The sequence below is a fragment of the Hetaerina americana genome, unplaced genomic scaffold, assembly GCF_022747635.1.
Source record: "Hetaerina americana unplaced genomic scaffold, ioHetAmer1.1.p SCAF_4, whole genome shotgun sequence".
Lineage (NCBI taxonomy): Eukaryota > Metazoa > Arthropoda > Insecta > Odonata > Calopterygidae > Hetaerina > Hetaerina americana.
This window is the reverse complement of record NW_027286985.1, coordinates 47,517,326-47,541,468: the sequence shown is the minus strand read 5'-3', so window position 1 is coordinate 47,541,468 and position 24,143 is coordinate 47,517,326. Positions and strand designations below refer to the sequence as shown.

Below are 24,143 nucleotides of genomic sequence, written 5' to 3'. Positions count from 1 at the left end.
TTGGGGCGGACCATGTATTTCGAAGGATGAAGCCGAAGTTCTGAAGATGAATAACTAGGTCTTTAATCTTAGCAATGAAAAACTAAGGCCTTCAATGTCCAAATATTCATTTATAAAGTCACTTTAACTGGACGTAACTTAATATAAGGGTTTCTGTATCTCAAATGGATAAGAAAACAGGAAGTGAGCGAGTATGTGCTGTTTTAGTTACATATTATCCAAGGGGAAAAAAGTAAAACGTTTAACTTCAGTTTTGGAAGTACAGCTTCATTGGCATCTTTCATCTTTACGGCAACTTTTATTGAAGGAAGAAAGTGTGTTAAACTCAAGCATACTTATTTCACTAAAAATAAAAGTAAGGGCATGACTACTTTAAAATATTACATAAATGAAACACTGTAATTCCGGAGAGCAGAGAATTTCGCTTTGGCTCGGCTAAGGAAGTGGGGCAACCGTCCTGTTCCTCTTTTCTCCTCTTCGAGGAGGATAGAATAGGATAGATTCAAAAACTACTGGAGAAACGTGTTATAGAGTGCGTTAAGGCAACACGTTGCTACGTTTAATTGAAAGTCAGCTCGTCCAAAAAATTTCCTTGATTCCGGTTTCCATTATTTTCTGCTTCGCTGGAAAATACTACCAGTCGGTGGAAGATTTTCCATCGCAAGACAGGAAAACACGTGAATAAACTAATCCAATTAGGGAAACAAGTACAAGTGCATAGAATAAAGAGAATTCAGCCATTTACATCACACTCCATCAAAAAATACGGCATTCTAACTGTATATGGAACAGTTTCGAGGCTACCAACTAAAAATGACATTTAAGTTTATCTAGCAGCCTAATCTACAAAAAATAAACATAACTAGTAGGCCAATAAGAGAGGAGATTCGAACATGTATACAGAAATATAATAATGATTTCAGGAAAATTCCATGTAGCAAGGAAACTCGTTCAATGTAAATTCAAGGAGTAGGTCGTTAGTCAAGCATCTATTTGCTGACAATGAGATAACGTGCGCCAGACAGGACACATTTGTGTATCGCAACTTCGTTCGCCGCTTATGACGCTGAGGAAGTTTTCACGCAATTACTATAAAGTAATTCTCAGAGGTAAGTTATCTCCCCTTATTTGCTGTGGCAGCAAAGTGGTGGAGGGAGTGACGATAACGAGATGTGAAAATGCAGGCAGTTTAAGAAGAACAATGCAACAAACTGCTGAACAGCATTTTAAAAGAATTCTAAAGATAACAAAACCTACACATAGTAAGTTGATGAAGAAGTGAGTAATGAGTGCAAAACGCATTTAACTGCCTAAAATTAAAATGCATTAATGCTATGAATCCTACGGTAAAAATAATTTCTAAGCAACCTCTTTAACATGTAAGAGTACAGTATTTATTATTCACAGCCAGAGAAATATAAACGAAAATATTTACCATAAGTTTTTAGTTATTTAGTGTGAATTTGTTTTTTTTCGCGTCATCACCTGTAATCAGTTTCTAAGACCTACAGGTTCAAGAGTATACATTTAGACCTTCGGTAAAACGTCTACCTGATTTGTATCTCAACACATGCGAGTCTAGACCCAAGAATATGGGGCTTAATGGCTTTTTAGCATGCCACTGGATTAAGACAAAAAAATAGTGCAAAACATGAGCAAAATAGTTGCTAGTTAGTTGGAGGGGAATATCTACTCACAAGGCCCAATAAATATTATTACATATTTTTAAATGCTCTGGTTAATGCTTCTCAGCAAAAATTAAGTTGCATACCTTTACGTGGACAATTTTTGCGATAAAATCCAAACTTTTTTCATCCTGAAGATATTTGTTACGGTCATAAGGTAGTGAACCGTAAGTATTACTATTAGTTTCGTAGGTGTCGTGCTAACTTTATGTTCAATTGTTCAGGTTGCTGGTGTTCCCTATAAATGTATCACAACTCCGAATAAATACAGTATGGCATAACTGCATATTGTCATGGCGCATGCGAAGCTAGTGCGTGCAGCTACGAAGTCGCCGCGGATAACTCTCGAGAAGAGGGTCAGGAATGCTACATCTGATGTGAAAAAGCACAATCCAGTTATAAGAGTCTGCAGGAATCTTTTTATTCAACTTTCCTGAGGTTGTTCGGCAAATTCTGAACAACCGTTGAGGACTATTGATCGCGACCATATAACTGCCACACTTATGTCTCATTTTGCGGTTTTGTGAAGAGCTTTCCGAGTCGATCCATCCCCCGAGGAAATCACTAGTAGAGCTCATTTAAGGGCAATATATTCGACTTGAAAATAAATTTCATGTTATTGATAAAAACTGTATCGTGCATTGAAATTACCTATTCTTTTCGCTTATATTTTGTGGCAAGTTATTCTTCGTTGTTTTTGTAACCCTTCCAGGAATTGGCTCATAAGGTAAAAAATTTAAACGCGAATGCCAAATCTTTAAATACAGACCAGACACCACACATTGAGAGAAAATATCGGCGCGCAGAAATGCAGGCATAGGTGAAAATGAAAATAAATTCCTGATTTTTGAGAAAAGCTAATTTTAGGAGAATATTATTAGTAAAAAAAACAAGAAGCCACTACGAATCGGTAGAGCTAAACGATCAGTTTTAAACATGAAAGATCAATGACCGTTCAGTAAAAATATATTTGCATTAATAAGACATCCCTAATGGTTAAAAACTAATGAAATAACATTTGAACAACAAGACGCAGAGTCGGGCAAGGCACATTTACGTATTATTGAGATGAAGGCCATGCATGGGAAGTTCGTCTAATGCTATAGGTTAGTTTCTAGTTCAAATTTTGAGAGATTCCAAAGCATCGTTCATTGCACTCGATGCAGATATGTAAGTAGTCACAGATAATCAATTAAGAAAGGACTATTACAGCATATTAGACTGAAATAAATGGAAATGAAAAATTTCCTACTTTTGCTTCGCGATACAACGGAAATTGCTCTATCTTTGGAAACACATGGCCACGTTATGTTTCGGTTACAGCCTCATAATATTGTGACATTAACGATGGTTGGCTCTTTGAGCGTGCCAACCGAGTTCACGGTTGAATAAATCCTCCGAAATCAAGAGGTTACATGTGGAACGAGTCATTTCACCTCAAGTCAGAAGTAAAACACGAGTAGCGGGCGCATGAGACCGCGATGGAGCTAGAGTGCTTGAAATTCCCCGTTTTCCTTCACTCTTATTCTTAAATGAGCCGTAAATAATGGAAGCGGCAAACCAAGTAGTGGGAGAAAAAATTCGCCAAGATGTGTTCACTGCGAAGCGAAAGACGACAGACCCTCCCTCGTACAGCCGAACGGGACTATTCTCCGAATCAAATATTCTTTGAACTTGAATGGGATCTTTGACTGAATTAAGTCAATGGATAATTGTGAACAGTGATTTGATGAATAAAGATAACGACTCAATTTTTACCTACCTTTAGGCGAGTGAAGTTCACGTAACCACGGCAGGTGAGACAGCTCATTTCCCTGTGTAACCTGCAGAATCAGAATTTTACCGGAAAGTCACGCAGCTCTAGGGTGCCCAGGGACGTCATCGGCATTTGCCTCTGCTTCTAGGATTTGTTTTTTTCAATTTTTAATTCAGTTTCCTCGTCGGATAATTTTCTTTGGTCTACATATTTTTCAATTTCAGGCCTCTCGTTATATTTTTAATTCGTCCAATCCTGGTTCTACCTCATAAGTTCTTACCACTCAATTACTTCCTTCTTGAGGCCATCGTGTCTCAAAATGTGTTCCAAAAGGTTACACCATCTCATTTTAACATTTTCATAAAATTTTCCTTCTCCTACTCTTCACATAGCCTCTTTGTTTGTCACTCGATCTGCCCGTCATTATTTGGTATTCATTTTGGTGTAACACATTTCCATTGCATCTCATCTTCCTTCCTATTGCATAATCCATGCTTCGCTATCACTGAGAAGTATGGTGATGTATGTTACAATGCAATACCTCCATATTTCTACGCTTGTGCTGAAGGCCGTCCCTAAACTTTTGTTCTAACTCTGCAATTCTGATTTAACTTGATTAATGGCATTTTAATAGCAATAATTTATTTTAATGGATTATCTCGATTTTAATTTATATCTTAGATGTTTCGCAGTAAATTATAGCTTACTTTCAAATGGAACTTGGCTACAAATGATCACCGTTTATTCATGTTGAACCGACTTGTGTGCATTGGATTTGACATTCCTTCGACACAAGCAGTTGATTCAATGTGAACAGCTTCAGCGATTCAACGCCTTCATCCGCTCTTAATCCATCTGTGCCGGAAATATAGTTTCACAATCAAGGTCTAGCCATTATGAGGATACCTTCTTGTTCTCATCAAGATCAGTAGCGCCATTAAACCCTCTTCTTTGTTTGAGTTAATTGTGTTTCCAAGGTTAAGGTAAATCGAGGATTGCATAACAATGGAAATTGAATTTATTTCAAGTTTGGCAGAAATAATTACAAAGTCACTTTATTTCCGCTTACTCAAGTTTACACCCGTAAAGTGAGGAAAATCGTATGGTAACTCTGCAACCTTAAGCGGAATCATTAGTTATAAGAACGCATAACGTTACATCCCATAAATTGAGGAAATAAGTCGGGGAATCGTATATAGATGTGCATTTGAGCATATGCTCATATTTGTATGTACGGAGACTATCTTATCAAACTAAATGTTTTAAATAACTTATTGTTTAGCTATGCATACTTTCTGCCTCTCTAAATTTCATCCAAAACGCTTTTTATTTTCCTCTACCTCACTTTTCTAGCATTCTCCCCTCTATTACTGCCTTCAGCATTCCATGCGTATTTTCTTAGTATCTCCTGCATCCGCTTGATCTGCCTTCGAATTTCTCCCAGCATTCTTCTTCCTTCCCCTACTATGCCTAAAACTTCATCGTGGGTTTTCCTATCCACTAATTTCATTTTTTCTATTCTACTTCACATCCACATTCCAAAGGCCTCCAAATCCATGTACATACAGGCAATTCTGTATATCCTCCTGCCCAAACGGCCAAGTTTCTGAGCTATATACAACTACGCTCCATATTAAAGTTTTCAATAGTATTTTTTTTACGTACATATTTCCCTAATCTTTGTGATCACATCTTTAACTATCGCATGTTTCCTTTACATGTTATCACCTCTTGCTACTATCGTTACCATGTTCCCAGTTGACTCCGTACTCCGTCGAACGCCTTCTCAAAATCCAGGAAACATATAAATGCATCTAGAGTATACTTTATGTTCCTTTCGACTATTGATTCATTGTTTGCTTTTGCATCACGCGTGCCTATCCCCTTTCTAAATCCAAATTTATTATATTCCTAAGTACTCACTCTCTTTTTCATCATCTTGTTGATGAACCCAAAACCTAAGTTTTCCACGGATAAAATCAAACATAATTCTATAGTCCTCACATTCTCTTGCTTTTTCCCTCTATGGGTCAGATAGCAATATACTATATTGACCTAACAATGTCTTCCAGCCAAGTTCCCTCCCTCGTCTATGCCCTTTTCCCTCTAAGCATTCTCAATGCATAGAGCCAATTAAAAATTGACCGGGGCTGGTCAAGGAAACGTTTTTGCGCTTGTGATCTGCTTCGTTCAATCTTCAACCCAACCAATCTTATATTTTGTCTTTTATGTGTATTCCTACCCCTTTTCTTTATAACCTTATCAATGTAAATGAATATGTTTGCCATTTGGTGGGTTTGGTGTGTGTATATGTGTGTGTGCGTATATATATATATATATATATATATATATATATATATATATATATATATATATATATATATATATATATATATATATATATATACACACACACACACACTCTCTCTCTAATAAACGCGCACACCCATCTCTCAGGTTCATGGCATGATCGTAACCATGAAGGCCAGCCTGCTTCAATATTTAAGTAATTTATCAATAATTTTACGAGTACACTTTTATTACTTAGAAAATCTCACTATAATATGTAAATTAAAAATACCCAATCGAGATGTCATTTGAAAAGCCTAAGACCACCGCTGATTTGGAACAACTGAATAAGACTTGCTAAGGTGAAATTCAACGACCAGTTCAGTCTTCCCATGGCACGTAGAACGCTTTTAACCAAACACGCAACTCACGGGAAAAAACATTAGTTACTCAGGCCATCCCCTGGCTCAGTTCAAAATTACAAATGCCTTCCGTTAGCATTTCTGAATCCTCAATGGAAGGTAGCCAATTTTTATTGTACGTCTGGCTAATTTACAACAGAGAGAGTTGAATGTTCTGGTCCGCTTAGCAAATTAGGTGGTCATTATTTACTTTTGGTGCACTTAGATGGATCCTGTGAGTTGAGAAACCGGGCGTGACCATTTAAACAATGAGCGCTTACGTTTGATACTCAAGAAATAGAATAGTGGACCGTAATGAAGAAATGGAAGCGGTCAAAGGTCAAAAGGTCTCCTAGCAACATAGAAGTGTGAATGAACTTGATCTTACTCGAGCCCAGTGGACGATTAATTTTACACTACTTTCGTGTGTGTTGCCAATTATCGGTTGAAGAAAAGAGGCATTACCTATAAACATTTCCAAAATGTCACTTGGATCAAAAGGACAGTATATGGGATCCTCAAGAGATAAATTTGATTTCGGATTTAGATCGAATTCAGCGGAGAGAGGCTAAATTTGTCAAAAATTGATATGACCAACGCAGTAGCGTAACTACTTTGCTAGAAAATTTAGGCTGGAATTTCCTTACACAGCGGCGTTTACAATATAGAATAAACTTATTAAAAACATCAAAAGATGGGTCCTTTTCCGATGACATCAAGAACATAATACGAAATCCAACGTATTGCGGGCGGAGGGATCACGAATATAAGATTAGAGAGATAGACTGCAAGACTGACAGGTTTAAATGGTCATTTTTTCCAAGAACAATAAGAGATCAGAATGCTTGTAATAGAAATCCCCCAGGAGTCAGCTCGACACAATAAGTATTAACCTACAAGGTAGGGACTGCGCATGGTTAAACGATCATTTTATTTTTTTTTAGCAAGTTCCCCCACCCCACCTTTATCACCCCACCTTTATCACCCCACCTTTCCCCATCCATTTGAAAAACCCTAACCGTCTCATCCCTTACCCTTTCCTCCTGGCGCTGCACCCCCTGCCACACACCTTTTTGGTGGATCCCAGGGTATTGATGTAGATGTAGACAGTATATTAAGGGCAAAAAAGACCCAACCATTGTACATACTATAAATCACATGAAATCCTAAAGCTGCTAGTCTTGGCGCCTCGAGGTGAAAGAGGATGTGCTCCCATGTCCGAATGGGCATTGTTAGGAAGAAGTTGAAGGTATGGTCGTCCATTCTCACAGGTGTGATTTAACGTATATGTGGAGGAAATGATCAAAGAGGCATGGGAAGAACTGGAGATAGGGTCAAAGTCGGTGGGAATCCGTAAAATCAGGTAGGTTTGCGGATGACCAAGCTTTAGTTTGTCAGTCAGCCAAGGGATTGCAAGCATTTAGATATGAGATGAAAATTAATATAAATAAAACAAAGGTAATGCGATTTTCCCGAAGTAAAAAGGCTAAACTAAACATTAAAATAGGAGGGCACAAAATAGAGTAGGTAGAACAGTTTACAGGATTAAGGATTAGTTACCAATTGCACTGAGAGTAGATGCGAAAAATTGAACTTTAAACGAAACGAAAAATGTAAGATACACAACTATTTTGTTGGAATGAACAACTTTTTCCATAAAACTGGGAGCCAAAAGATTGGATTAGTCAAAAAATAAAGTCTTCTTTTGCTCATTGCGCGAATTAGAATTACACGTAACAAAATCTTTAAAGATTTTTTGCGACAAGATTAATTCATTCCCTAAGAATTCAGTGGGATAAGTTATAACTTTCTTGAGATTCACTCGCCTTCATGGAAATAAAATGGTTGTAAAATGACGATGACTGCCATTGATGATTCACTGAGGTTCAACAGGATGATCACTGACAGAATTTTTCGTTTACATTGCACTTCTAAAAATCCTCTTTCGATGACACCGCAATTGCATGAGTGAGTCAGCCTTTGAGGCATTTTAAACGGGCTTATTTACTCAGCAAAAACGACTCGGGTATCTTTAGGTTTCTTCCTCACCCCCTGAGCACTTACTTAGTGAAAGCATTCAGTGAAAGTGTAATACGACGGAGATGCGCCAGAGGAGATGCTGGACGTCGCAAAGGGATTGATGATCACCAGTCAAACCTGCTTTCACCGTCCATCCAATTCTATATGCCGTGCCTCAAGAGCAGTAATCAGGACGCATTAAAAAAAAAACACGATCATTTTAACTTGGCTCCGTATCCAGGCTTCCCCTCGTTAAAATTTAATCGCGAATGCGGCATTCCACCTAAACACGTCAAGTTATGTGCCCTGCATTAGAAAATATTTGAAACTCGAACCAGATCCCTCTGAAATAATTTGATAGGCATTTTCTTATTTTTTGTTGCAATTCGATTATTTCTATCTCTCTGATCTTGAACTGACTTCATTTGAAAGTTTTTAATAACGTAAAGCTAAATCGCAAATTTTCATCAGAGTAATATATCCATTAAAACACACCTTACATTTGAAATGATTCTTGAATTTTAAAATAGCATTTCTAGAGCCCCATAGTATTCCTTAGACCGTGGATTACTTGAAAACCTTCTGTTATTTTTGAAACCTCACGACTGAGTGGGAGTATTGTTTTAATCGATACATAAGCTGTGTAGAATAACTTAGGTGTCCATAGTAATTTAATGGCAACTCGGGAACGTAGGTTTCAAAAGTCACTTTTAATTTTTTTTAACTTCATAAGTGTGTCAATTAGCTACTTATATTCAAACTTCATCTTGAAAAATACAAGGAATTAACATAATATTTTTACTCTTATTACGGATCGAACTTAAGTCAATCAAAGACTTACACATATTCCAACAATATTTTTCCAATATACCAGAATTTATAAAAATGGAACAAATATTTTTAAAACGATCCACCAGATATCTTAGGAAAATGTTTATACCTACTCAGTACTATTCATTCAAATGATTCGTAGATTAAATCTATGATTAATTGAGTATGAGTATTGATCAATGAGTAATTCTGTGGTAACACAGAGAAAATGAATTTATCTTTCCATCACGGATGCCGATTTCTCTCGACAAAAATCCATGGTTCACAAAAGTTGGGATAGGTGAAGAATGGTAAAAACATACGGAAGTAGCTGGGCTATTAAAAACTGTTGACATTTCGGAAATAATACTTTCAAATGACGGTTACGAAAATTTGAGATTCTAGCAAAAAATTCTTATCAGTTCACAACCCATAAGATATTTATTGGCGATCATTCTCTGAATGAAATAGGATGTAAGTACTGCAGCTGTTCCTCATTATCTTTTATGTATTTATATGCATATTTTATTGGCTGATTTGTAGCTCTGATTGACAGCACCATGGTCACAAGTCTGGATTTGTTTGCTCGATGTCTTTATCAAACATTTTCAAATGTCTAGAGACTACTACACTTCCAACTTCCAATCTTAGCGTAGAAAACTATTCCATACATCATCAGGGTCATGAAAACAATATTCACCACGGTTGGAAAATGAACGTCCTGAATAAAACAAGGTGAATTCAGAACTTCCGGCGCCGAAAATGGAGTGAGAAAGTGGTTTGGGGCAAGTTTTTATGGAGGAAAGAGGGGACTTCGATGATTTAGCGGTAAAGAGAGTTAAGGACGGGTTAAACCCGATCCTGTATCGAAATGACTGGGGCGAGAAATGACTCGCCAAGGCGGTTCATTGGGCAAAGAAGACCTCAAGATCCGCAAGGCCGTGACGTATTCGACACACGCGGATTTTTTGCCTTGCTTTTATGAAACGAGCTGATCTCTTTCGATCTCGTGATAGAATCTCTTTGAGCGGAATGGAATCTAGAAAAGAAGTGGTCCATGACAGCGAGGGGAAGATCCCAGAGAAGAAGTCAACCGTCGCCCTCCAGGTAAACTTCCTCGGGAACTGGCGGAAAACCCAACAACTAGTGCACTTGCAAGCCGCATTAATGAACGCGAAATTGCGCGTCGACCGCTCTTCAAATAGTTGAAACCACAATGACTGACGATGACCGGCTTCCCTGGAGGTTAATTAAGACTGAGCACGGGTTGAATTGAAAGAGAAGAGCTGATAAACAACAACAAATAGTTTTACTTCGAAAGAGGTTAATTCAAAAACGTCGTGGCTCCTTTCTGTGTGCTAAAATGAAATAAAACCTCCATTTCCTCTTATTTGGATGGAATTGATTGCCAACAGAAATGAATGGCTCAAATTCTCAACAGAAAAATTTTAGTTAAAGTGGTACGTATGGAAAAACTCAATTTTCGCTAGAATTAATAAACATTAAACCAAATCAATGTACAAAGGTTAAAATAAAGCCACATGCTAGAATTTTGAGCTGTTGTGAAGTTCCCGATAAGCCTAGCACTGATGACATTAGCACTCATTTGTTCAAAAATTCACTCTCATCGCATCATGTACGTGCAGCAGAACGATTCTCGTATCAAAGATGGTGACACGCAATTTCAGTTGTTGCAGGTAATATTCCATAGCTGAGTAAATACGTGACATAAATTATCGATGGCCTAATAGGAAAAGACCAGGGCAAAGAATAGGATTCAGGATATAGAGCAGCCTACGGACAATACTAATGAAAAATACATGAACTCAACTACCATAACTGAAGAGTAAGTGTTCGCTATAAAAACCTGTCAACGAGTTTGAAATTACAGTGGAAAGCGTGATAACTGAGCACAATATAAAAGGTTAGGTGATACGATTTTTATGCTAGGAAACGCCTGAAATTTTTCGGTAATGAAGGAGGACATGCAATACAAAATTCTTTCCGTAGTTTTAATTTCGGTGAAAGGATTAAAATACTACCATTATTAAAACTTAAATAAAAAATCTTCCCAATTTATTGGTAATTTTTCACTTTTTAAAGACTGTCCTTAACGAAAAAACAGCATATTCTGGTGTATTTTTCCATTTTAACTACTCTATATACTAGAGTACATATGATGTGAGATAGAGGTCCACCTTTACTAGATCACCATCTCTTCTATGAAATTCTTTCAAATTTTTTGGAAATTATTTGTATTCGTAATAATTGTTTGCAAAAGATAGACATTCAACATTCGTTTGAATCGTGGCGAAGTAAATGGAGGCATTTTCATTTTTTATGTGATCCTCTTCCCAATAAAATACTAAGATCTTCAAGCAATTTTTGAGCATAAGCTATTATGTACAAATTTCGTCATAAGGAGAATTATAACAATTACAGACACCCATCCTTTTTATTTTTACAATGTAGGTATTTTCTATCCATATATCGAATGCCCTAAGTTTCTGTTTGCTAAACTCTAGACTAAAACACCCTGGAAAGGAATAGCGCCATCTTCTTCGATCACACTGGTGAACCTCATTGTACAGCCTCATAAATGCTATTACGGTGGTTGTAGCAGTTTAATTTGTTTTTACCAAAACACCCTATGACGAAAGCGTCAGCTATATGTATATCTTAGCCAGAAGGATGGTTGGGCTTCACATACTGGTAAAATGTAAATCAGCCATCTTAAATTCCTCTTTCATTGTTTCCATCCTCCTAATGACGCTTTCAGTAAGAGGAGTGAAACGCCAAATATTGTTATACAGTGTTGGATGTTCCCGAAAATGTGCAACTTAATAGATATAGCTATGATTTTAAGATTAATCATACAATAGTGAGAACAACAAAGAAACTGGCAGATTAAAACAACTCCTCCTCGCTAAAGAAAAATTTACCCCACACAAATAGTTCTCCTTGTGATATTATTAAGTCTTTTTAATACAAGCCCAGCTATTTTTCTTGGTATTTGTTTTTCTTTTCTACCTACCTTAACCTTCTTCTAAGTCTTACAGCACTTTTAATTTCTGATCTAAATCCTCATTATCAAAAAATGGCTAGCATGAAATCACAAGTATGTCGAAGTAAGAATTAAATCCGCAGTCAATAAATAATGATTACCAGATGTATTGGTTTTTGTTGGAAACGTCCCCTTTTCGCCATTATCTTAGCTTATTTAAATCATTAAATGAGACTGAAAATTTTGAATTTAGATTCAGAACTCGAATTTATAGATTTTCTCTCGATCGCTTGTAACGGAGTAGTAGTAGTTTTTAGGGGAGGCAACCGACAGCTGAGGTCATTTGCGCCATAGGGGATGGACAGGAAAGGATGAAGGGTGGAGAGAAACCCGGCGTCGGCATTAGTCTCACTCTCTACGAAAGGCGCCAAAGGGTCCGCAGTTTAACGTCCCATCCGACGGACGGAGTACTCACTCAAAGTGCCCTCCACAAAGCACCTCAAGTAGGGATCGAGATGCCTCTGAAAAATATTCAACACCGCCGGGAATTGAACCCGGACCCTCTAGGTGGGAAGCCAGTACGTTAGCCGCCGCACCATCTCGATTCCCTGCTTGGAAAGGAGCAGCATTGTTATAAACTTTTCTATGTAAAAGTATTTAAGTTTCAGTCGAATGATTTAAGATCAAATAACTGTGTCCATACGAAGAAATTAATTATACCAGCCTTTCAAATTAATACAAAATCTCATTTTTCACCTATTCAAGTCAAACTTCTAGCGTTAGGAATCAATTCATTCGAGTTGAGCCATTCCATGGGCATAATTCGCATTAACTTTTTTTTAATGGTTGGATTATTCTTTAACCATGGTGCATTCGTCAATGTGGGTATCCTAAAGGCAAAATTAATTTATTAACAATACTGTAAAGCTTCTTTGCCCAACGCAGTTCTTTTAATGCATTCACTACTTTGCCCATCTTAGTCTTAAAAACTTTCTTGACAGGCGAATTCTACCTGTTAAATTTTAGGTCCTTCTATTTTAATGTTTAGCTTCGTCTTCTTACTTCTTGAGAATATTTTCAACTTCGTTTTCTTATCATTGATTGTCGTTGGTCTGTGATAAAGCCAACAATGATTGTAATCTTCTGACTCCTCTGATGAGATCCTGGCCAACTTTCTTTCCGACATTCAGTCTTTCCTATGCGCTCTTACAATTTTCTCTTTGTTAGCATTGAAAATCACGGGTTGTACTGGAAAACCCCTTCCGAACACTGCCCGTCCTGACTCTTCATCCTCCATTCACACTTGTACCAACTGAGACACGTAGAGGTTACGGGCAAGTCGCCTAACCCTCCAGTTTACTCCTATCCTCTACAATAACCTCATTAATTGAAAGTAATGAACTCTTTCAAACTCCTCTAAATCCACGAAGAAGACAAACACATCTCAGTAATATTTCTCTCTAGCAGTGACCCCATTACAGCCATGGCACACGTACCTTTTCTAAACCCAAACTTCCCCTAAGTTCATTACTTGCCTTCCAATTAATCTAGAATAATTAATTATTCTAATAGCGTAATATCAGTACAATTTTGTTATTTTATTCACAAAAATTCCTTCCATGCTTTCTAAATATTGTCTGAACTGTGCATCTAATCGCTTGTTCTTCAAATTTTGGAGTTTCGACTTTTTTTGCCAGGCGAGTACTTGTCCGTGTATCGTGGTGCCACTGAGACATAAGACGCTCCAAGGATTAGGGACACCTTCCTACGATTAGATTACCCCAAGTTTAAATCTTCTGTTAATAGAAAAGATTTTGGGAGGCTTCAGTGAAACTCGGGCGAGACGTCAGCGTTCGTTCACTTCGAAGTGAAGCCTGATATTGAGCACAACTGCAGCGTGGGGACGGTAGGACGTTTCTATCGAATGCATACCCCTGAATGCTAAGTAATCCCTTAATGAGCTGTAGGTTACCGACCCATGCTCCACATCTTTCGAGCGCAAACTTTCGATATCAGTTTCTCCAATGGAGTAGCAGGGGAAATGAATTGAGTGTAATAGAAGTCAGAGACTATATGTCATTCCTCCAATTTTCAGCCTCATCACCGATGAAAAGTTTTATAAATTCTCAGTGACATTTATGATCATTAACTTATTTAAGAAAAATGTAAAAAAATACGATTACCAACATCTTATCGTACTATAAAGCCGCTGCTGGCTTTGGAAATGTCGGACAAGAGAAGTGTCACAGAAGTCTTTCGGAGGACAAGAATATAACTGCAATACGCCATAAACCATGCACTGCTCTAATCAGTTGTATCCTATATTTTCGTCAAAGATCGAAATATTGTTGAATCTATAAAGAGCATGATTAAGACAACATGTCAGTCATATTTAACCGAGAGGTCATTTCTATTATGAGGCAAAATGTATTTAGAATTTGAACCTTTGGGATTCAAATCTCAATCCAAGTTATGGCTATGGGAAAATCCGATCAGCCTTTTGCCACACTTTAGAGAAGAAAAAATTCACTCAAATTATAGGACTGACGAATAGTTAGTGAGGCAAGCACTGGTGATCAATAATTTACAATAAATGATTTTCACATGCCGCCAATCAAACACTTGAAAACTAGTACAAAATTATGTCAGAATCTATACCACGATACAAAAATTGTGATGCTTTAACTTCCGCATCATAGAAGCTGATGATCATGAATGCTGATAGAGGGGGGCTCCATAAAACCGAAGATATTTTAATGATGCCTTTAAAAAGTAAAAAATATTCCGTTAGATGTCATAAGGAAAGAGGTAATTCAACAATCATTCTGTTTTCTTTACTATTTGTCTTCATTTTGTCGTCTCAAATGGTTTCATAGCGTAAAAAAATAATACACATATAATCCAATACCACCAGAGTGTTCTTTATAAAGTTGTTCACTAATATGATAGCATTTTATATATTTATTCAGTAAGACTCTAAGATAAATAATTCCTAAACGTGTTATGTCGAGAGTCCGATTACTGCAATGGTTTCACTTCTTAAACAATTCACACATTTATTCAATCAAAATAAAGTCAATATGATCAACCTGGAGGTTGTATGGAAAGATTGAGGGTTCACCTCGCCACATACTATGCCTTAAATCGAGAGAAATTTACGCTTGGAAATATCACCCGTGAGAGTCCAGTGACATGATACTGTTCAGAAACATCTCGGGGGCACCCGGAAGGCGTACCTGCGCTCTGAAACCGATATCAGACGCCCCAGTGAAATTCTCATTCAACGTCTGGTGTAGTGTAACTAACCTTGGTGGGATTTTATTGTTGTTGTTTGGGCGACAAGAGTAAATAAAAAGGAAAGGTCTTCTGAACTGAATTGAACTGGATCGGAAGGAGTCCATGAGAACATTTCCGTGGGAGATATACTAAGACGCATAACAGTACGATGTTCGAAATAATAACAATATAGACTTGTATTCTGATCGGTTTGAGTAATTAGCTTCGACATATACCAATATTTACACGGATACGTCGCTAGATTTTGCGGCAATTGACTCCGGCTTGTGCCCATCTGGGGATAATTTACCCTCTTTCCCATCCCACTCGAGCCATAGGTCTCGCCGCCATCCGACTCGGTATTTGTTTCTGAAAGCACTCAGAATACGGTTAAACCACCATCCCATATCAGAAGACAGTTAGTTTATCCGCCAAAATCAGGACCGGACCCCAAAATAGTTTAACCGGAACTCTTATTTAAGCCGAAAACGCATTCATAATGTCATTTCGGGGCTATCAATTTAATCTGAAAAACATATTGAGTAATTCTAACTATGAAATAAAGGAACCATGATGACAAAAACTTCTGAGTTTGATGTACAAGGTGTGATCAAAAAAAGACAGGAGTGATTTCATAACTTGTTTATTTCGACGGATACAGCTTAATCGAACTTGTCGCCCACAAAGTACTTGCCTTGGCTGACCACACACCTTTGCCAACGTTTCTTCCAGCTCTCGAACCCTGCCTGGTAAGCCGCCTTAGGGATCCTCTTCAGGTCCGCCGTACAATTAGTTTTTATGTCCGCAATAGTGTCGAATCGGCGCCCTTACAAGGTTGATTTTAACTTTGGAAACGAAACAAAGTCTGATGGAGCCACGTCTGGAGAGTAGGGTGGCTGCGGGATCACGGAAGTCCCGGGTCTGGCGAAAAACTCTGTCACAATCACGTGAGCTGGCGCGTTATCGCTCCTTCATTGCTGCCGTTGCACGCAGCGACGAACAGGTTAAGACACGTACCGCTGCTGCTGCGTAACGACTTGACGTAAACAAACGCAACACCTCTCGTTTTAGTCGTCACATGTGTCGCTAGATGGCGCACTGTCTCGTTTCGATCCGTTGAACGGTTTGCGCAGAATAAAATCAGTCCAGTCTTTTTTCTATCACACCTTGTAGATATTTAGATTTTCTCGTTCCCATCGAATGTTGAGTTCATTCCAACGCCACACAGCTGCATCAACCCACGGTGTATTTAAGAATACGAGATCTCAGCAAGAAAGGCCTTGTTTTCATGGCGGTCTGTCTTCTAAGCCAGCATTAAGAAAGGCTAATCTCCTCTTTTCCATCGATGCATCTCTACGAATCTTGGTACCCTGAAGAATCTGTGACTTAAGAAATCATGTTTTTATAGTATTTTTATTTTTAAGTGATCAATCCGAAGATTGGTTGGCAGCAACTCTCAACTCCATCAATGTTTCCGCTTCCCTCTCATTGAACATTCAGTAGTTCCTACATACCACGTGTAAGCTCCAAAACTTTACTAGCTATTTGTATAAATTCATCAGTATATAATTAACTTTTGCCAAGGGAAAGGGAGCTGTTGTGCCCAGGAAACCATATAAGGGTTTCGTTTAGGGTTCATTCCTTTGAAGTTAGGACCTTTGAATCTACGCTGCGCTGCACTCACTTATCAACCGAAAGGTCTTTTTTGATAAATTCAGTTATAAAACAACAGAGTGACATTCAAACCGGACAATATTCTCCATTCAATGGGAGAGTGCAAGAGAGAAGTAATTGAACACTGGAAACCCTAAAAGTCACGGTATTTAAGGTATAATCTTCCCCTCAACCCACGCGTAAAAATAAGGAAGAGGGAGTAGAAAATGGGGATAAAAAAGAATATATGGACATTTTTTACGGATGGAAGCCAATGAGGAGGCGAATTACGTTAAACAGATTTCGACGCCCTGAAATGCATAGTGTGCCAGCCACTTCATGAGATACAGTCATTCTCTTCAGAGCTCACGAGAGGACATTCTCTTAAGTGCGATTTTGCTGCCTTCCATTCTGTCGGAAGTAAGTGGCGTTCACGCTGGAGATGTATCGATTCTGCTCCGTTTTGAGTATGTGACCGGTTTTGCCTGAAGCAAATAATAGATACCGATTGAGTGCGGTGAGAAATCCCGAGATAATCACCGCGTGGCTGGTATAACAGAGAGAGAGAGAGAAATGCTTCTTTTCTACAGAATCAAGAAAACGGAATGGGTAAATCTTTCTACCCCTGAAATACATTTTTTGTTCGACGGTAAAAATTTTGGAAAATGGTTGATTCACGGACTCAAATTTTGTATTCTACATGAAGTATCAAATGCTCCCATTCCTAATCGTAACTATGACGCTTAATTTTCAAAAAATATTAGAACTTTCAATTACGGTCTACTCTTTGTTGGCTATGGAATCAAAATTAAACAATAACAGAAAATGGGCAATCTAATACCATGTCGTTGTCAAAAAATGACAGAAGCGCATTTTGGGCCATGGATTATTTTATCCCTGATGCAATATAGGTTGTAAACGTGTAAAATAATTGCTGTCTGCATGAAAATGTTGAGCAATATATTCATTTCGGATCTTGTTCTCAGTTTCAGTTCTACTTCTCGTGGACACAAAACACAGACGCTTACCTTGTGGCCATATCCCTGGCATTTGGACTTGGAAATCTACTTCGTCTTCCCCGAATTGTGGCGCTCAATGGAGGAGGTACTGTATTATCACTATCTATAGTTTCCTTTAGAATAAAATAATTTTTTTATTGCAACTAGCAGTTGTAGTTCTACCCCACCATTATTTTCACTCGTGTTTCCATGTGATACGATCGTCGTTGTTATCTCAAAAATGTAAATAGTTAATTGAAAATCTTAGTAATTGGAAAAGGACCTCTGATCTAATGATTATGATTCAAATATGTAGTTGCAACGAGAGAACCACTGAAATGACCGTTTTATTTCAATTAGTAGTAATATTCTATGCATAGGATGCTAGGACTGAGATGCTATCTTATCATAAACTAAACTCGGATACAATATTTCGTCTTACTTTGCGTTTTTTCTGATTCTCCAAGCATATCCCGGAGGTTCGGAAGCTATGCTCTGAAAAATGTGCATACGGAAAAGTTCTATCAATTTTCAAGATTTGCGAAATGAGATAGAAAATTGTTCCTGCGTAAAATCAATTTTACTAACAATTTTTCTGTTGCGTAACATATATCATTCAGAAATTAGAAATCCTGAATTTACAAGGAAGATCGATTATGGAAAACTTAATTTAAAACTGGAAAATTCAGGGTTGTTTAGGGGCTTTCGTTTGGTTCTTTGTGCCATATGAATAATGTCATGAGCGAATTCCTATCATGCTCAACGCTTATCCCGAAAAGGATATGCAATAACGTTGCGGATATGCGGTAAAGGTTTCACTTTCTATTCCCAACCAACGGTAATAATATTGTAAATGGAGCACTGGTGCTTAACCTGAGCGGAGATTTTATAGTTAAGGATAGCTCTCACCTCGTAAGAAGCCATACGATAAATGAAAATTACGCATTCAGGTTTGCGGCGCCGGTTTCTTTCCCTTTGACGCTTATGATTTTACAGATAAATTTGCTTCCTGCTCAGTGGAAAACTAACCCAGCTTGGGTTCAACTGGGGCAGTAAGTGCAGAAGCAACACGCGGTTGCCTCTGCCCTAGGAGGACCACCACCTGACCTAGGAGTCCCGGTTTGTAGTCAAGTACTGGCCTTCATATGGCCACTTTCCTGCCGGTTTTTATTTTAATATTGTTTCTGAGATTTCCGTCCTGGTCATTTTTATCGTAGATTTCCGATATCCCAAAACAAAATCCAATGTGTATTGCCCGAGGCCGTTTATTCTGTGGTGATATGTATAATTAGGACGCATTTCGAAATCCCCTCAAAAATGGCTAGTTTTTCAGCAAATATACCGATATACTGACCCAGCAGTTTTTCAATCGCAAAGTTGTTATTTCTCCAATCACTTACCGATACTTTCAATGTGATATTCCAAAATGAGGAACTGATTACAATTTTTTTTAAACTTTCTTTGTCGGCGGTGTTGTATTTCGAGTTTACATAATATTTTGTTTAATGGAGCCGAATTCTTCAGGTGGAGGGTTTTTGAAGGTAAAGATATAATGCATGACTATTTTTGTGTTCTACTATGGAATATCCTGCACATAAAGCCCGATTGTATTCTACACTATCTACTTCTCTTAAGTTCACTCTCATTCCTCCATCCCAGTTGTTTGCAGTCATAAAAGGACAATACGTTATAATAAGTTTTTAATGAGTTATAATAGTTCACCCTGGTTCCGATATACATACATGTTTGCCGTGTAACTACCAAATTATTTTGTACATAAGTATTCATGGGGGTAATCAGGCTATCTGAGCTAGTCTGATCCGCTAATGATGAAAGAGGACGTATAAGAATGATTTATTGTGACACATTTCATATTGATCATTCATGCATAGTATAAGAAAGTGTAAAGCATAAACCAATGACCCAATTTCATAAAAGTCAATCATTTCGAAAGAATTTTAATAGTAGACTGCCATAATAGTAGTCTACCCAGCAGGGTAGATACAATCTCCACCAAGTAGGATAATACATTTTTTAATGGACTGGGGAAAGATATTAACAAATTTTTTATGCTCTTCAGTGATTCCATTTAAATTCATGAATGAATAAGAGCAAAATTTTTCCCATGTTTGCTTGCAATCTTTGAGACTTATGATAATAATTTTAAAATGCTCTAAATAAAACTTTTTTATAATAACAGCTCAAAAACATACTACATGGAGAACTGATCCTGTCGCTAAATTCCTAGAATTCCTTAAAATAATTATGATTGCTATTTCATTGAAAAAATAAAAAGTAAAAACCATTATCACCAAGCTATTATTTCAGCAGTGGTATATTGCATGTTCTTACTTATAGACCGGCTGTATTGGCATATTTGGATGAGGATAGAGCAATGGGCTACTGACTCAAGGTTTCATGTTTGATTCCAGGCGATGCCTCTTTACTACCTCCGCTTTATCCAAGCTGTGTGATATATATTGTAACTGTAACATTTTGCAAGGGTTTAAATGCAAATGAGCTGTATAAGAATCATACCTTAATAGGGCTATTTTGAAGATGATGCAATTTGTCGGTACCTAATACCTGACTATCAAATCACTCAAAATCCATCGTTTATCACATACGAAAGGAAAAGGGGGATCGAGATGGTGCGGCGGCTAACGTACTGGCTTCCCACCCTGAGGGCGCGGGTTCAAATCCCGGCGGTGTTGAATATTTTTCAGAGGTATCTCGATCCCTACTTGAGGTGCTTTGTGGAGGGCACTTTGAGTGAGTACGCCGTCCGTCGGATGGGACGTTAAACTGCGGACCCCTTGGCGCTTTTCGTAAAGAGTAGGCTAATGCCGACGCCGGGTTTCTCTCCACCCTTCATCCTTTCCTATCCATCCCCTATGGCGCAAATGACCTCAGCTGTCGGTCGCCTCCCCTCAAAACTACTACTACTACGAAAGGAAAAATGTAATGGATGACCAAATTCCTGAGTGCTTATCATCACCAGTAATTTTGATTGTAATGAATCGCATGGAAGGAAATCATCACATCTTTTATGTATCATTTCATTTACTCATTTCAAATAAACATTTTAAATATTCATTTGAGCAGACAAATGGTCTCCTTATTGAACTACAGTTTAGGAAGAGCCTTTGTGCTAAAAAAATATGAATATTAATCAGGCTCTGATATGATAAAGTTCGCTGGAAAATATGGAACTTTGAAATCATATCAGTATTGATTAGACATATGGGTTAAATTTTGGAAATAATTTTCTTAGTCCAAGAACTGCATTGGTGCTATCCAAAATATGTTTCCCCAATCTGTAAGAAGTTACATATTTCTGTTTTCATACACAAATCATAATTGCAACATTTTGAATGAAAAAATGAAATTATATAGTGAAGATCTGAGTAAATAGATGGGTATCATTGAAGGATGTCATCTTAGGAGAAAAATCAATCAGGCAGTCACGGCAAGTGGAAGGAGGATGGTATTTGCAATTCCATTGGTGAATTCTTTCCTCATTTCTTCTCCCTCACTCTAATATCTAATATACACCCCTATTTCTCTCCAATATTTCTGATAACTTAGTGATTCTTGAGACATAAAAAGGGCATAAAAGATTCTATATTCATATAAACTATACAAATTATTGATCATTTAGAAGATAAAACTCTGGAAACTGACTTTTCACTCAACCAAAATCTCCATATTCATATGAAACCCTGGAAATATTAAGCAAATAAAGCAGTATATGTGCATTATGAGTTTCACTCATTCCTAGGAGGCTGCAACTCCTCAGTAACTACAGTAATCAATAAGAAAGTAGTTGGACTGAATTGATTAAAATAAATTTAATGCCAAAATTGATAATTCACTCAAAAGTCTGTGAAGTAGCACCCTTTTGTGCCACACATCGCTGCCAGTGGGTTTTCCACACCTCGTATGCCTTCTGGAAGGTGCCACCCTGAATGCTGCTACGCTCTCTCCTCATGGTTTGTTGTAATGCTTCCACCGAGAGCCATGAAGAGGTCCTTTCACCTAGGATTTGAGGCAGAGGAAGAGGAAGAAGTCTGATGGGGCAACGTCAGGGCTGTGAGGTGACTGAGGCAGGGTTGTCACTTTGTGTTGGACCAGGTAGTCCGTTACTCAGAGAGCACTCCCAGCACTAACTTCGCACACACCTTTCTCAAGCCCATGTCTTAGGTCACACGTTGATACACATCACTTCTAGGGATGCCAAGTTCATCAGAAATCATACAAACACTTAATCTGCGATCCCTGTCCAACAAAGCCTTCACTCATGCAAGATTTTCTTCACTTTTTGAGGTCGAAGGGCATTCTGAAAGTTCGGCATCATGGAAGGACATTAAAAGTGTGTGAAAGTTTAAAGTTTCTGTTATCTTTTAACCTCAACATAGAAGGTACTCAGGGATAAATTTGCCATAATATGTTTCTCAAAAGTTACAGCTTGTCATTGTCGCCCGTGGCCATTGCAGTGAATACAAAAACAAATTCTTATTTCCTTCTCATTATGGAGTTTTCTTAAGTTTTTCATCCACACTTTTCCATCTCATCTCTCTGATACTCACTGTCAAAAATATCCAGGTCTAATTCTTTTTTTACCTTTGAGCTGATAATTTCCTAGTCTCCTGGTTGTTTCCAGACTCCAAGAGAGGTCCCTAACCACAATTTTGTCTTCAATTTACTCTTGTGATGTATTAAAAATTAGTTGCACAAATGGAGGTGAAACATTGAGAATGATAATGGTAGAAGTCTAAAGCAAGGGAAACAAGGTCATAGTACACCAATGCTTCCTCATAAATGAAATTTAATATGTAGTATTTAAAAAATGATATTGGTATGGACATGAAAAACCTAATTTCTCAAATAAGTCATATCTCTCATTCCTCATTTGTTTTGCACACACATTTTGATATGAGTATTTTCATTTTCAGTCCATTTTCATTTGAACATTACATTCAACAAAACCTCAAATTTAATCAAATGTAGTAAAATTGCTGACATACTCAACTTCTCATGAAATTTGTAATTTGTGATGAATTACAAGGTTCAAAGTATTGCTGGCAACCTTGCCACAATGCATCATCCTCTATTGCTAATATCCATTTCCAACCAGCATTTTATACCAGCATATACCACCACAATAATCAACCCAACAATTGGTTTGATGGGTGAGGGTAGAGCTCAACTAATACTAAGCCCAATGGTATGTAAAATTCACACGTCATGATGAGGGGACAGCTCTGATGCCACCTGTGGAGTCCTAGGAAGACCTGGTACCCAAAAATCACACAGCCCAGATAAAGGTGAGGGATATATCCCCAGGAATTCAACCATCTGCTCAGTACCCAGGGCTCTAACCCCTAAACTATCATGCCACCCTTACCAACACATGAAAAATTATTCAAGTAAAGACATAATACGTATTCAAGACCCATTAAAAATCAACTACACTGCACCAAAGAAAGGATCAATAGGTTTGAAACAAAGGTATGAGCTAAATATTTTAAATTGATATTTTGTAACTAATTTCTTATGATTTTTCAATAGGCCTGTTTATGATAGTCTACATATGTATTACTCTACTGTTTGGAATTCCATTGGTGTTTCTGGAAATTGGTCTGGGTCAATTTTGCCAACAAGGAACAACCAAGTTGTGGCATGCAGTGCCATTGTTTAAAGGTACATATTACATTGATCTGATTAGGAAAAGTTGATGCTGTATCCTTGGAATATAAAACTTACTTGTATTTTGTTTGGTTTTACAGGGGTTGGATTTGTGAAGCTGGTAACATCATTCCTCATGTCAATTTATTACCCAATGTTGATGACTATTGCACTCTTCTACCTCATCTGGTCAATCAGGGGACCTATACCATTTGATGACTGCCCCAAAGATGACAATGAATTGGTTAGCATTTTTTAATAAATATGTAGCATAAATTTATAGCTAATTACATAAGCATGCACTCCTTACTATCTATATTCACTTCAAAGAGTTTAATTTTTCAGGTTACAACTTTAATGACTGCTGCAGGTCAAGGAGAGGAGTGCCTTAGGTAAAAATAAATCCCAACTATCCCTAATTTGTAATGTGGTTACCTCATGACTGAGGCATCCCTAATAACGAAAGATGATCATGCAATTTGCCTAGTGATATCTAAATTCTTTAATCCTGGCCTTCAAAGGCACTAATGTTCTTTTCCAAACCAGAAGAGGCTTATCATCATA

At 37.7% G+C, this 24,143-nt stretch overlaps 1 protein-coding gene across 3 annotated transcripts in view; it reads left to right on the top strand.

The window, feature by feature from the left end:
• LOC139691956 (sodium- and chloride-dependent neutral and basic amino acid transporter B(0+)-like) overlaps positions 1-24,143 on the top strand; it is an 89,570-nt gene that overhangs the window by 52,644 nt on the left and 12,783 nt on the right. Inside the window, exons 1-5 of one of the 3 annotated variants that reach the window (XM_071589924.1) lie at positions 17,248-17,502; positions 17,880-17,997; positions 23,463-23,594; positions 23,681-23,823; positions 23,910-23,971. In XM_071589924.1, coding sequence (XP_071446025.1) covers positions 17,467-17,502; positions 17,880-17,997; positions 23,463-23,594; positions 23,681-23,823; positions 23,910-23,971 — 491 coding nt within the window. In that variant the 5' untranslated portion in view covers positions 17,248-17,466. Of the gene's footprint in view, positions 1-17,247; positions 17,503-17,879; positions 17,998-23,462; positions 23,595-23,680; positions 23,824-23,909; positions 23,972-24,143 lie in introns of those variants that run through there. The other 2 variants (XM_071589925.1, XM_071589923.1) reach the window with 2 other exon arrangements.